Source organism: Anabrus simplex, chromosome 5 (assembly GCF_040414725.1).
Source record: "Anabrus simplex isolate iqAnaSimp1 chromosome 5, ASM4041472v1, whole genome shotgun sequence".
Lineage (NCBI taxonomy): Eukaryota > Metazoa > Arthropoda > Insecta > Orthoptera > Tettigoniidae > Anabrus > Anabrus simplex.
In genome coordinates this window covers 428,510,884-428,525,795 of record NC_090269.1, presented here as the reverse complement: position 1 = coordinate 428,525,795, position 14,912 = coordinate 428,510,884, and the positions used below count along the sequence as shown (strand labels likewise).

Sequence of the window (14,912 nt, the reverse complement as noted above, 5' to 3'; positions counted from 1 at the left end):
GTTCATTGATTTTAGTGATCTGATAAGAACCTAACCTAGTCTGTCTACCTTGCACATTAACACTATTCCCCAATACAGTCTTAAAAGAACCTAACCTATATAGACTACCATGAGTATTAATACCATTCCTCGACTCTAGCACGACAGATTCACAATTAAGTATTTATTTATTTTCCACCTAGTCGATACAATGATTGCTTAAGGCAATTTTTAATGGTCAAAAGTGGTACATGTTTCGTATATTATCAACATCTTCAGCCACATAACACTGTTTAGATGAAAAATATATAAAATTGACAAAGTAATGCTTTAGAGGAAGTGACCTTAAAATTTTTTTTTTTTTTCATCTTGTCAATCTTATGTTAATTTTAAGGTCACTTCCTCTAAAGCATTACTTTGTCAATTTTATATATTTTTCATCTAAACAGTGTTATGTGGCTGAAGATGTTGATAATATACGAAACATGTACCACTTTTGACCATTAAAAATTGCCTTAAGCAATCATTGTATCGACTAGGTGGAAAATAAATAAATACTTAATTGTGAATCTATTGAAGTGCGATACGGACCATGAAGCTGATTTTATGTAATCTAGCACGACAGACCGACCTACATCGGTCACTGTATCTAGTTTTTTAGAGGAATGGGAGCAGTTACACGTTCTACATCTTGAATTGAATTAACAAACTCTATTATACTATTTACAACATACCTTTTTCCCAACCTATTTAGGTGCAGACCATGCCAGGTATAAAATCTTCTTCCCAAATTACTTACATCTACATATTTTACATTCTTGAAGTGCCTACATATTTTCAAAAGTTCTTCATTAACCTTGTTTACCTCCTTGTTAACACAAGACCATGCCAGAAGATCATGTCTGTGAGGAACAGACAATACCACAACATTGGTGTGATGTACAACTCCTGTAGTCTCCATCTGAGGGAAGAGATCATTCCTCTTGCATTATTTCTTCCCATGTCGTAAGTCCCTACTAGATAAACTGCAATCCCCGTAGCTTCTAGATGTTCACAGTATTCTCAACTTTCAGGGGTTATCTCATTAAAATTTGCACCAGGCTTAATCATAGCAGAAACATCATGCTTACGGTTTCTAATTAGTTCTGTGCAATATTCCTCCCCTGACTATCGGCAAATAGTCTTATCTTCACAGATTTCCGCAAGGTTCTTGTTACATTCACTTCGACCTTCCAAAAAATTGTCTTCAGAGCTGTTACCTAGAGATTCATGAGTACCACTTGCAAGGGGTTCAAACCTATTCTTTAAAACAGGAAAGTGACAATCGTCCTTTATCTGCTTTTTGAAACCCGTGTATTTTACCGGAATCGATTCCCATCGTCTACAGTTTTTAGGCCTAATTGTTTCACTTCTCACAGGTTCATAAATCGAATCTAACTTGAGCTCCAATCCACCGTAAAATACTTACTCTCCATCACATTAATCTTATCTTTAAGTACGTCATTTTCAGCTTTAAGATCCTCAATGTCATTTCACAGAATATTTATGATTTCCAATGCATTTTCATACTTTCTATCTTTAGATTTCAAGCCAGTATCACCAATAATAACATTCGCAACGCACTGTTCACAAAACTAGTCTTCACTTGCGTTCATTTTTTCCTCCCTGGGCTTGTTTCCGCACTTAAAATGCCACCATCGTTCGCACAAATCACACAGGATGCCATTTTTAACTATTTTGCTGCATTTACCACACTTAACATCAAGTTTCTCGGGAATAGACATAACCATGTTTACATTACCGGACGCCATGGTGCTGCAAGGAAAAGAAATCAACCACAATAATTTACTGTCGGTTGTTGAATTTGTTTCGGGAACAATTACAGTTGTGGAGAGAGATTGTTCTCTCATTAGTTCTTTGCAGTCAGATGAAAGGAACCATTTAAACATCAAGACACACTTTGATACGCATTTCGTGTAATGACTTATGAAAGCTTTGGAGGATATAATGATTTTACATAAATATAATTATAATTTTGATACTGTGTAACTGTAATCATAAACACTTTAGTCCTGTATTTAACTTCTGTTCAATATAGTCATATGTTATGTTGTTCAATTTTTATGTAGATCATACCAGAAGTCCCTTTTTTTTTAAGTGTTGAAATATTCAAAGTAGCCCCTTTTTTTGTTTTGGATATCTGGTCACCCTAGACTAGATTGTTTCAGACAGTCTGATAACAGAGTGAATACATTATTAAATTGATAGAATTATATTCAGCTCTTTAAATGCACAAATCAAGACCACAAGGGTACCTCTTACTGTTGTGATTTGTAAGTACTTCAGTTGTTTGACCTTGCCCATGTTGGCTGACAAGGGCATGGTTGTTACAGTGGTTACAAATCCTTTGCCTCGGCAGGCCTGGGCTGGAGTGGACCGCCATCCTTCGTGTCCAGCAGCGGGCCATCTTCCCCTAATGGAATGTCCGATTTCTTCTCATCGCGCGGCGGCGGCACGTCCGAGAGCAGCGAGATGTCCCTATCGGCCAGCCTCGTCAGTAACGAGGGGTAGGTATTCCTGGAGCAGCAAGTTTTACAACTGTAGATTCATAGTGATGAGTGAAGAATGGAAAACTGAATCTCTTTTTTTCTTCTAGGTAATTTTACTACTATGTTGACATTTTGTCCCCACACAAGGGGCAAAGGAGTGCTAATCAAGCTTTATATAGAAAGATAGGAGCATCCTATTATGTGTTTTGTGTTCTTATCCTACACCCTCCACACTGTCGAGAGTGTTGGGTGTCTGAGACGTGGGATTCATGAGAAGATGTTTTCTTTCTATATCTTCCTCTCCTCACACAGAACTTTCATTATATCCTATCTTTCTATATAAGGGTATCAGATGTGTTTCTGCAGGATATTATAGCCACACTGAAACTTGCTGTCTTTAGAATGTAAGGACACTTTACGAATGGTGTCAAAGTAATGTTGGTTGTGTTCAAAAACCTTAAAGCTGCTGTTATGGTATTCAACATTAACATAGAATGTTTGGAGGTTTGCCTACATTGCCTGAAATTGAACATTTTGTTTGTTTTTTTCCATTTTCATGTTTTTCACCACAGTTATACATCAATTTTTACTGAAGTGGTTCGTTCCTGTTTCATGTCCCACCCTGTACAAATATTGAATTCTAACACATGTAACCTCTCACTCACAAGGAATGGCAATGATTTTCCGATGTTCAGGTTATGAATACCCTATCCTGTACCTCACGCTTGTAAAGCAAAGCTTTAGTGGATCTAATCGTAAAGGAGACTTAACATAACAGTGAGAAAAGAGTAGTTACCATGTTCATTTTTTCACAGTGGAGGGAATCACTGTGTTTGATGAGTCACACCGGGCAAGTTGGCCGTGCGCGTAGAGGCGCGCGGCAGTGAGCTTGCATCCGGGAGATAGTAGGTTCGAATCTCACTATCGGCAGCCCTGAAGATGGTTTTCCGTGGTTTCCCATTTTCACACCAGGCAAATGCTGGGGCTGTACCTTAATTAAGGCCACGGCCGCTTCCAACTCCTAGGCCTTTCCTATCCCATCGTCGCCATAAGACCTATCTGTGTCGGTGCGACGTAAAGCCCCTAGCAAAAAAAAAAATTTGATGAGTCACAAAATACAGTGCATTAGAAATGGGTCTCTGCAGTGACCTTGGCTATGATGCACTGCTGTTAAAGCTTGCTTACTACAGAGGAACGAACGTTTTTAGCAATGCGGGTTTTCCGCAAAGGGCACAGTGAAAAAATGATTTTGCGAATAGTTTCTAGACTCAGATTTAATAAGATTTAATGAATAATTTTGTAGCTGCGGTGTCATTTTTGATGCTCCAAAGAAGTGGTAGATCTCCGATTTTAAGTAAGAGAAACTTGGATATTTCAGACATGCTCCTTAAAAGTCCATCTAAATTCATGCAGAAATTGGCAGAGCAGGCTGGCATATCTTTCTTCACAGCGCATAGAGCAGCAAGAATGAAGCTAAATCTTTATCCATGTAAATTTTCTGTTCTTCAGAAGTTGAAGTTGGCAGATGCAGAGAAGAGAATTTTTATTGCAAGTGTTTTCTAGTGGTTTGTTAATCATCATGTAAAGGAAGTGTTAGACAGAACAAATTGTTTACCGATGTGAAACTTGTTTTCATATAACTGGTTACATAAACAGTAAAAATACCCAATTCTGGACACCCGAAAATCCCCATGAAATTTGTGAGACACATGTTCATTACCAAAAGATTGGCATGTGGATTGCAATCTGACGTTTATGAATTATTGGGCCGATATTTTTTATCAGAACTGTAGATTCAGAAGTTTACTGTATTGAAATCTTACGCCCATTCATTGCAGAACTAAATGAAACAGAAATTATGGGCTTGTTCTTCCAACAAGACGGAGCCACAACTCATACCTCCAATCACTCCAGGCAATTTTTAAGTGATCTATTTGGGGAATGAATAATTTCATGAGGGTTCTTCCCACCACGTGGTCCTGACTTTTGTTGGGTGGTGCTAAATTCTCTGCTTCAGAACAGTTGAGGAATTAAAAGAAACCATAACAAATGTGAACTCGGCGATACACTGGTGAAAGTCTGTCTACATATAATAAGTTATTACAGAACTGTTTTGCTTTCAATCTCCCAATTCATGGTGTTTCGCAGTCGCTCACATCTGACCCTGAGCAGACATTGCTGCCACTCGGATAGGTCGCAGCTGCACTGCTTGTTGCGGAGAGTCATTTCTAATGTCTGCTGCCTGGGGAAGTACATAAATATTCCTCAGTGACAGTTACAACAGTTAATTTAATTTTGTGTGGCTATTTCTAGCCGAGTGCAGCCATTGTAAGGCAGACCCTCCAATGAGTGTGGGTGGTATCTGCCATGTGTAGGTAACTGCTTGTTATTGTGGTAGAGGATAGTGTTATGTGTGGTGTGAGAGTTGCAGGGATGTCGGGGACGGCACAAACACCCATACCCCGAGCCATTGGAATTAACCAATGAAGGTTAAAATCCCCGACCAGCCAGGAATCGAACCCGGGACCCTCTGAACCGAAGACCGGTACGCTGACCATTCAGCCCACAAGTCGGACTAGTTACAATAGTGAACATGTTATTAATTGAAATGTTAATATAAAGCTGATTTTAAACATTGTGATTAAAATTGTTATTCAAATAATGCAGTTGAGATGTTCTCCAACATAGTTGATTACCAAGTAATGAATGTAGGTTTTCGTGGCTCATAGTATTAACGTAAATAAATAAATAAATAAATAAGTGATTACTGGATTAAAGCCACTATGTTTATTTAATGAAGCCGAGCTTTCAGTGAAATTGCATTGGCCTTCATCAGGGCAAGTTAAATTCTGCTTCCAACAGTGAGCAAAGAAATTCAAAGAAACGTGGAAGTAATGGCTGTACTATCCACGGCCTACCCCACTAATAGGTCTCAAGGATCTTTGTGCTGTAATTCACCACCCTCTGTCGTCGATTTTGTGAGCGCATCCTGCTGTTCCATGGTGGTGTTATGCAAGTATTTCTGCAGTACACATCTCCATGTATTTAATAACTTAAAGCAGTCTTCCCTGTTGATGTTAATTGGGCGCAGCTCTATCTCTATGGCTTCTCTTACCAGTCGAGCATAGAAGTCTTTTACAGGTGTGATGACCTACGCCTGGTCAAAGAGGATTTCATGGTTTATACTGTAGAAATGTTCTGCTATGGCAGACTGGCTTATGGCATTCTCCGTGGAGGATGAAAGAGCGACATTCTTTACCGACCTAATGTGTTCTTTCACCCTGGTACTGACAAGCCTTTTCGTCATGCCAATATATGAGCAACCACAACCATATGGAACTTCATACACACCCGGTGTTTCAAGATGTGGTTTTTCTTTGAATGGTCGAAACAGGGATTTGAGCTTCCGGTCTCTGGTGAAAACAGTCTATTCTGTCAGTTATACGTGCCACGTAAGGAAGGAATACTTTCTTCTTTTTACTGTAGTCGTGGTTGATACTATACCTGTTAGGCTCTTGATCTTCACAGCTCGTGCTATGTCCCCTGACGTATAGCCGTTTTTCTTCATGGATGTTGTCAGTTCTCTTAATGCAGTTGAGCGGTTATCAGCGTTTGCAACGTTATTCACCCTAGTAAATAACGTTCGAAGGAGAGCTGCTTTTTGGCACGGGTGGTGATGTGAGGACTTATGAAGGTATCTTTCAGAATGTATTGGTTTCCTGTACATTGCGTGGCTTAGTGTACCATCATTTTTCTTGTCTTTCTTTTCTTTTCTTTTCTTTTTTTTTTGTTGAACTATCTGTTTGAGGTTCCAAATCAACTTACAAACATTTTAGGAGGGCCTAGTATATAATGTTACCCAGAATTTGTAGATTTTGATTTCATTGTGTTGATATCTGATTTCAGGTACGGGGAATTCACGGCCTCGCTGGCGCAGATGTTTCCACCCGTACTAGACCAGGATCTTAGTAGTGTTGGTATTCTGTTGGAGGATGGTGGAGAATTGTATCAGCCTCCTGTTACTGCTGAAGGCTTGCTACATTTCACCCCAGCTACAGTCCATGCTGCTACTATGACTGCAGAAGCCTTGCTGCATGCTACCACTGTTACGGCAGACAGGTTGTTACTGTTTGCTCCATCGTCTGGAGGTCGTGAGGGTGCAGACAGTGGTGAAGTTACACCAGTTTCTATATCTGCCAGTTCAGAGTTTGACTTTGGTGGTGAAGACGAGGCCAAGATGCAACCTGTAGTTGCTGGTAATAAACAGCTTGGCCATGAAGAGGATGAGGAGGAAGAAGATACCACCCTGACAACATATTCTATTGTACGTGATGGTACTGTCGAAGATATTGCAGGCAGAAGTGTTGGTAACGATAGTGGGATATTCATGAAACAAGTTACAAAACCTTCAAGTAAGTCTTTAGCTAAAACTGTGGAGAACATGGCTATGGTAGAGAAGAAAAGTAAGGTGGGAAGTTACCTCAATAGCAAATTTGTTGGTAAATGGGTAATGGAAAGTACAGAGAATCTTGAGTCCTTTGGAAAAGATGCAGAGAAGGATGACTTTCTGGCTTGCCCTTTAGAAAAATGTGATGAAACTTCTATCGCCTTGGAGGCTGATACTAATGATGAAGAAGATCGTACAATCACTTCTTCTATGACTGCTACATCACCAGCTAGGAAGAGTATATTTCAAGTTTTTGGCAGTCCTGTATCTAGACAAATGCCTCCCTCTAACCTCAGTACAAGTTGTGAAAAGGAATATAAACTATCTACTTCATTAACGCCATCAACAGAGAGTGACATAACTGAAAGGTCAGATGTATCTGTGAAGCCCCAAAGTGCTTTGTCAGTCAGCCTCAAATCACCATCTGGCAAGGAAACAGAATTGATAACTGGAAGTCCTGAACCACATGTGACTGTTTCCAAGAAATTAACCTCTGGCAAGAGTCCTGTTATCTCCTGTTTCTCTCGAGAATTTAAAATGTATTCCTCTGGGAAATCTACAGAAACATTGCCTGAAACTTCAAGAAGTTTTCAGGTGAAGGAAACTGTATCAAGCCCGGAAGTGAAATTTTCTTGCGAGTCCGATATTCTGGAAGAAGAGAACACCAGCAGCCATTCGGACAGCCCTAGCCACGAACCAGTCTTGACGTTAGCCAGTAGTCTTACGGATACACCTTGTGTATTGCGTGGATTCAATGTCTTGAAAGATGAGCCTCAGTAATATAGCAAACTCAACAATTTTAGTAGATATTTATCTCAAAATTGGGTTTGCGTTGATTTAGTTTAGGAAGTACAATTAATGGCTTGCTTCTGCCAACTGTCCAAAGTAGATAAATGTGTTCACTTGCTTGAATAGAAGTGTGAGAACAATATGAATACTTTCTGGGTTGTATTTTAGGCAGGGATATTTTATTTAACTTTGAGTATAAATTTGGAAACTGTTACACCAGTTAATTTGTGAACCGGGGTTCTTGCGTTAGGTCAACAATATTTTGTTGTAGGATGTAATTTATTTTCGTATAAATGAAACTTTTTATGTGAAATAAGTACTATGAAAACAATTTTTAGAGATTTTTTTGTGTGAAAGATACTCAGTCATTCAAATATCATCAGATCTCTCATGGGTTTTATCCCAACTGACAAGTTCTCTGTAGAGCCTATAGCTTGGTAACTTACAGAATTAGGAACTTAGAACATCATTGTCTTCCCTGTTTTCTGCATTCCTTGGCTGGCACAAGGTATATTAGATTTCAGTATTAAGATAAGAGTGTTGTGTATAGTGTACAAAATGTAAGACTGTATTGTTCTCATAGTTGCTGATCTCCATTCAAGATCAAATTAAATTATGAAGATTTGTTTGTTATTTTCATGTTATAAGACTCATTCCTTCAGAGAACAAATTATTATTGATCGTTTGGAAGGAGAAAGCTGCTTTGTGGGCAGTAAAATATAGCTTGAATGTCACATTATTTCACAAGGGTATCTGAAGGGATAATATCTAGTCTGGCTATGTATATGGAGTACAGAAAGGAAAACAGAAATGCATTTTATTTTACTTTTTTTTTTTTTTTGGTGTGAAAGAACATGTATCTATACTAAGAATTTTGGGTATACTATTCAAATGTGCACTTTTTTTTTTCTAACACAGAACTTCAATCTCCCTGGCCACACAGTGATTGCATCACACCTGATGTTTATGGAAAGATAGGCTACAGCAGCCTTCAAAACTCTCTTTAGGCTGTCAGTTTAATCTTGCAGACCAGGATTGAGCTCTGATTGCCAGATGGCCAGTCAGCAACAGAAATGAAGTCAAGAGCATTTGGCTTCTGTGCTGGGGCAAAGTCGTGTTCTTGCACACTTTAGAGGATGTTATGATACCCGAGTGTTTGAATTACCGCTATAAGAAACTCTCAACAAAACCATCTGTGATGCCAGCTGATGAGCTCTCTGGATTTTTGGAGCCATGTGATGAACTGCATCTGGGGCATAGAGGGGATAATTTTGATGGTTAATCTGCTACTCAATTGTGAAAACTTTCTTGTCTGTTAAAGAGAATTTTTCAATGACCGTTTTACATGTACTAATTGAGTAGGGCTTGGAATTCTTCAATTATGTTAATAGAAAGTGTCCAGTGCATTCAGCCCAAGGTCACATTTTGGCATGCTGGGCATTGTTCATCTTTCTTGCCATTACCTTTTGCAGTCTCATAGAATTTCAACTATTTACGGTGCCCTGGCTGACTTCGGGGCGGCCGTAAAGGAGGCATTCAGATGTACTTCTGGTCTCGCCAAACACTTTGGTCTTTCAGTAGATGAACATTGTGCCGATGCCAAACTTCGTAAGGATTTCAAAGATGAGAACAATTTTCATTTTGTGATTACGAAACTCTGGATTTAACAGAATCACTTTGGAGGTTATACCACCGGTTGTTGGATAGTTGCTACAGTATTCATAGCCAGACTAGCTGCAATGTACAGATTGTGTCCATTAATAGGATTTCAGTAATATGTAAATTGATGCTATGTATTATGCTGTTAGAAATGGTTTTAGGCACTAAACTCTATTTTTATGAAGTACATTAAGAGCAGATTCTGTTCAGAAATTGTCATTTTATTTTTTATCTCCTCCCCATCCCTAAGTAAGATTATTTTGAAGGAAAGGATGAGCATGAGCACAGAGGTACTCGTAAGTATTGGTATTCACAAGAAATTATTCTTCAGCACTCTTTCTCTCCTACAGTCCAGAGAATTCCAGAATATAACTTTGTTTCTCTAATCTCCAAACAGATTTTCAATACTCCCAAGATATTCGTATTAGGATCTCACAGATAAGAGTACTGCTGCCCTTAGAAAAATGTGTTTCTTCATACCATACTTTGTTTCAAACAATGAATGACAGTGCACATGCTCAACAATTGAGGCATTTAAATTCTGACCCCAGTATTCCCACTTTCTGTCTTCTCCAAAAACGAGCTCTGCTTTGAAATCTTCCTTTAGAAATGTTCATTAAAGAGCATTTGGGTATATAGAATCGGAAGTTCAGATTCAAACTGCAACTATTCGCTGGCCTTTCCATTAGCTAATGAGCTGTCAGGGTTTGAATCTGAGCTCCTTAATTATTACACTTTCTCGTTAAGTTTCAGAGAAACAGATTTTCAAAGCCATTTGAAAGCAGTGTGTAAACTGTCATGATGTAATGGACCAACCACTGTAGATGCACAGAACAAACTGGAAGAGGCTCATGTTCATCTTGCTGGAACGATGAATGGATGATAATGAATTACAGTAATTCATATTCCCCTACACGTGCAGGGGAATGTCAAAAGTTTCCTGCTCAAACCTGTGTGGGATGTATTGTGGTACAAGAACCTGAGAAGTATAGTCTCATGGTCTGTAGTTTGAGAGGCAATATTTTTCTTTTCACAATTTTTTGTTGTAATTTTTACAGTGTAATATAATATGAAAATACTACAGTATAAACCTCCTTCATGTGTATTCAGAATTTTTATCTTTCTCTCTCATTGCATAATTAAGATATTTTTCTCATAATTAAACGTTATAAAACTGTAGCTGCAATGACATAGTAAGTGAGCCTATGCAGTGGCCATGATCATTAAGGTCTGATGCAGTGGTTAGGCGGCTCGAGTACCGTTGGCAGAAAATAATGTGTTTACGTGCAGGATTCAAGTTGATTCAAGTACATTTTATATATTGAAAACGCTATGTAGACGGGGACTCGTTCCGGATTGAGCCTCAAGGTCGATACAGTAAAATCTGGGATCATGTACTCAGTTCCAATTGAGTTCCATGTAAACATGGATCATACCAAGATCATTTTGAAAACAATTGCACACACACACCATGTTTGTTCTGTTTAAAAGAATTTCCATAATCGAATGTGTGTTACTCATTTTCATTCGTAGTCAATATCCAATTGAATATTTATAAGCAACAGAATCACGAAAAAATGACTGTCATCGGTAGAAGTGCTTTTAAAAATTCGTTACTAACTTACTAGGCTACTTCACTTCACTAGACTATTTAAAAATCCTGTCTGACAATGGAAACTTGTAATCGTGATAGGTTACATCAATTAAAGAATACAGGTTGTCTACAGTATGACAAAATGAGTCATTCTGAATTGCAATCTGGCAGTTTGTGGTAATAAAGGATTATATCAATTGCAAGCACATATATAGATGGCCAAGATTTCGTACTACTTACCTAATATTTTTGTTCCCCTTATAAATGACAGAGAAATATTAAACCCTAAATATTTTGATGCATACATATACTGTACGTTGAGTTAAATAGGTGTGTAGAACGTGCTCCTTTAGACAAAATCTAATTTTCAGTATATAGTGTTTAATATAAATTTAAAGTAGAACTGTCAGTATATCTCTGTATTGTTTATTTACGTTTATCTTGCTTGTTGGATTAATACTCAATACTCTTGAAATTTGAAGAACTCGGAAATCTTTATGTAGCCATGTAGGTGTTCAGATCACTGAGAGAACTCCCCAGTACCTGTCATCAAACTCTCCATACCTTTCCTCTTTTCACCAGCATAATACACTTGCCATTCCCTTTAGCAGGTCAGCTGACTATAATCCCTCATTTATTGCGACGGGAAGTAGAGTATGGAACTCTGTTCCAAATAACATCCGCAGCAGTAACTCGTTAGAGTCCTTCAAGTCTTCCTACAGAATCTTCATGAGTGAATGATGGTAAGTGTGTGTGTAATTTAGTTCATTTTCATTAAATTAATTTAAACTTAATTTTTCATAATTTCATTTAGTAGTTTGACAAATGATATGTACATATTAGTATAATTATTATGTTGCATTTATTTTGAATTTATGTTTCAAATTAGTTTCTTTTGGCCATCAGAGTACAAGAGGTGATAGTATTTAATTCCTAATCACTAGATTGTATGCCAAAAGCCTGGTCCACAGTCCACAGTGTTCGTATGGATTTTGGGTATGACTCATCCATCGGACGGAGACGTTAAGCCTTGAGCAGACCCCTTGATGTTATTCGAGATTTCTCCCTCTCTCTACCTCATTACACATAACATGTAATCATTACACAGGAGACACAAACATGTACGCTTGTGTAATGATCTTCTCCCTGAGGCAAGGAGTAACTACTCCTCAACAAATATATGAAGATTGCAATCCATCCCACGTAGCTATCAGCTTGCATTCGGGAAATAGTGGGTTCAAACCCCACTGTTGGCAGCCCTGAAGAATGGTTTCGCATTTTTACACCAGGATGTACCTTAATTAAGGCCATGGTTGTTTCCTTCCCACTCCAAGCCCTTTCCTCTCCGATCGTGACCGTAAGACCTATATGTAATTATTGTAGACAGATGAGGTAATCCCACACTCCCAACCACTCACACACCCTCTCACAGTTTTATCCAATCCCGCGTAATTCCACACTCTCCCACACTCAATTTTGCTATCCCACTCACCCACACTTGCAGTCCCACTCAACCCCACTCACTCTGGAAACTTGCACCATCGAAAGAAGGGTTAACAGCAGATTCCACGCTGCAGAAATTAAATTCCTGAGGTCAGTGCTGCAGAAAACTAGACGAGATAAGATCCAGAATGAAAAGGTCCACGAAGACATACACTCAACAAAATTTTAGCAGCATCAAGATTTAGATGGTGTGGTCACGTGAAGAGGATGGATCTGAAGAGGGTAGCAAGAAAATGGTTTGACAAAGATCTGGAGGGAAAGTGACATAGGGACAAACCAAGGACATGATGGATCTCCAAAATAAAAGATGATCTGCAAGAAAGAAGAGTGGATTTGTAAAGTTGAAGAAGAAAAGAAGTGTACTTGCATAGACATAAGTGAAGAGCGCTCTTACACCGCACCCGGGAAATTGGAGGCGGTTAAATGATGATGATGAAATGAGGTAATCAATAAAATATAAAATTAGTACTTCAGTTTATTTTAATCATGGTACTAGTTAGTATAAATACGGAACATGAAAATTATAAACTTTGAGATCTATCTGTGTTTGTGCAATGTAAAAAGAAAAATCATTCCACATTTGTTTTCAATTAAACTTGGTCCATGATTGCATGTTCCTCTAATAGTTTTCTAGAATGGAAACTTTCCTTAATTAATGCCACGGCTGCTTCCTTCCCACTCGCCTTTCCCATCCTTCCGTCTGCGAAAACCTTTGTTGTGTTAGTGTGACGTTAAACCACTAGGCAAAAAAAAAAAAAAAAAAAAAAAAAGCATTGCATCAGGCTGTATTGTTTTAGCCAGTGCTATGAACGAACTTCTTTCATAGTGTATTCTCAATTGGTTGTGTCAGTTCAAACAAGACAGTTGAGTTAGGCTCTTTTACTTGAGAGAGAATTTTTTAAAAGATACATTAGATGATGAAAAATTGTACTTTTAGATCAATGTTTGAACAGTGACATCTTTTTTTAATCCAGTTATATTTAGGATATAAAAAGAACTGGAAGTTTAGTGTCGTGCATCATGTACTGCACCCCTCAAACTTGCATGAAGTTACATTATAAAAGAAGAAAACAACAGCAACAATGCTAGAAATTTAATTTGCGATGGCTCAAGAAATGTTCTCACAGACTTCCAGCTTCCGGATTCAAGATTTAGTCAGATTTTATTTGGGTCTCCATGGTTTAGTAAACAATATGTTTACGTGACTAAATTAAATTAGTTTTGGATTTCATTAGTAGTTTCATTACCATGATTTCAAACATTTAATTTTCCATGCCATGTGAAGGATTGTCATTCATTATATTCAGGTTACAGTTTCAGGGCTGTCAAAAGTTATTTGTGTTGTCCTTATCTCACTGGATTGCATTTGGGAGAAGCGACCCCATCTTAATAATAGCCTAAAATGTTGGCAAATATGGTTCAAACTCAGAAAATGCTAGGATGTCTTTTGCAGGTGAAGCGCAGTTCTCCAGATGCTGGGGGAGCTAGAAGAAATGAACGACCAGCATCACATTGTATCCGAATAGGGACAGTTAACATTCTAACCCTGACGGACAAAACTGAGGAGCTAGTGGAGTTTATGAAAGAGAAGGAAAGAAAACTAAAAGAAGGATACAGACTGTTTTACAGTGGAGGACAGGAGGCAAGAAATGGAGTAGGAATGATTATAAGAAAGGATGTCCTAGAGTATGTGAAGAAGATAAATGACAGGATGATCATACGAAAAATAAAATTCGAGACTGGGACAAAAGATCTGTATCAGGTATATGCTTCGCAGGTGGGGAATAAAGAAGAATCCTTAGAAGAATTCCTTGAAGACGTGGAAAAATATATAGAGGATAAGGAAATAATAATAATAATAATAATGGGAGACCTAAATTTTCAGGTGGGAAGAGAGGAGATCTTGGGATCATACGGTTATGGAAGTAAGAACCCGGAAGGGGATATTTTAATGGACTTTTGTCAGCGGAACCAATTAATTATAGGAAATACATGATTCAGGAAGGAAAATAGAAGGTAACGAGGTATGGATGGGGAGATAGAAGAATGAAAACTCTGATAGACTATATATTAGTGGTAAAAGGACATCGGAAAGAGTTAATGGATGTTACAGCCATGTAAAAGTTTCAAACAAATTTATTTAAAAACCACCATTCCAATACTTCAAAATCTCTAAGTCTAAGATACAAATACTACATACATGTTAAAATGGGACATGTTTCGCTTAGGCTTTGTAAGCATCTTCAGCCATACTTAATCTAAAGCTAAGTCAGGGCCCTGAACAGGGTTTCTCATTAAAGTATAATAATACAAGATAAAACATTCATAAAATCTAGTTTGTGGAAAAAGCAATACTTAAATGCAAATAAAATTCAATAATGAACTTGTCATA

The 14,912-nt window shown here is 38.0% G+C and overlaps 1 protein-coding gene across 11 annotated transcripts in view; it reads left to right on the top strand.

Moving 5' to 3' along the window:
• The window catches only part of l(1)G0196 (inositol hexakisphosphate and diphosphoinositol-pentakisphosphate kinase), a 543,939-nt gene extending 534,303 nt beyond the window's left edge, over positions 1 to 9,636 (top strand). For 10 of the 11 annotated variants that reach the window (XM_067147825.2, XM_067147823.2, XM_067147820.2 and 7 more), the window contains 2 exons: positions 2,399 to 2,546; positions 6,435 to 9,636. In XM_067147825.2, coding sequence (XP_067003926.1) covers positions 2,399 to 2,546; positions 6,435 to 7,755 — 1,469 coding nt within the window. In that variant the 3' untranslated portion in view covers positions 7,756 to 9,636. Of the gene's footprint in view, positions 1 to 2,372; positions 2,547 to 6,434 lie in introns of all 11 variants that reach the window. The other variant, XM_067147828.2, reaches the window with a different exon arrangement.
• The last annotated feature ends 5,276 nt before the right edge of the window (positions 9,637 to 14,912 follow it).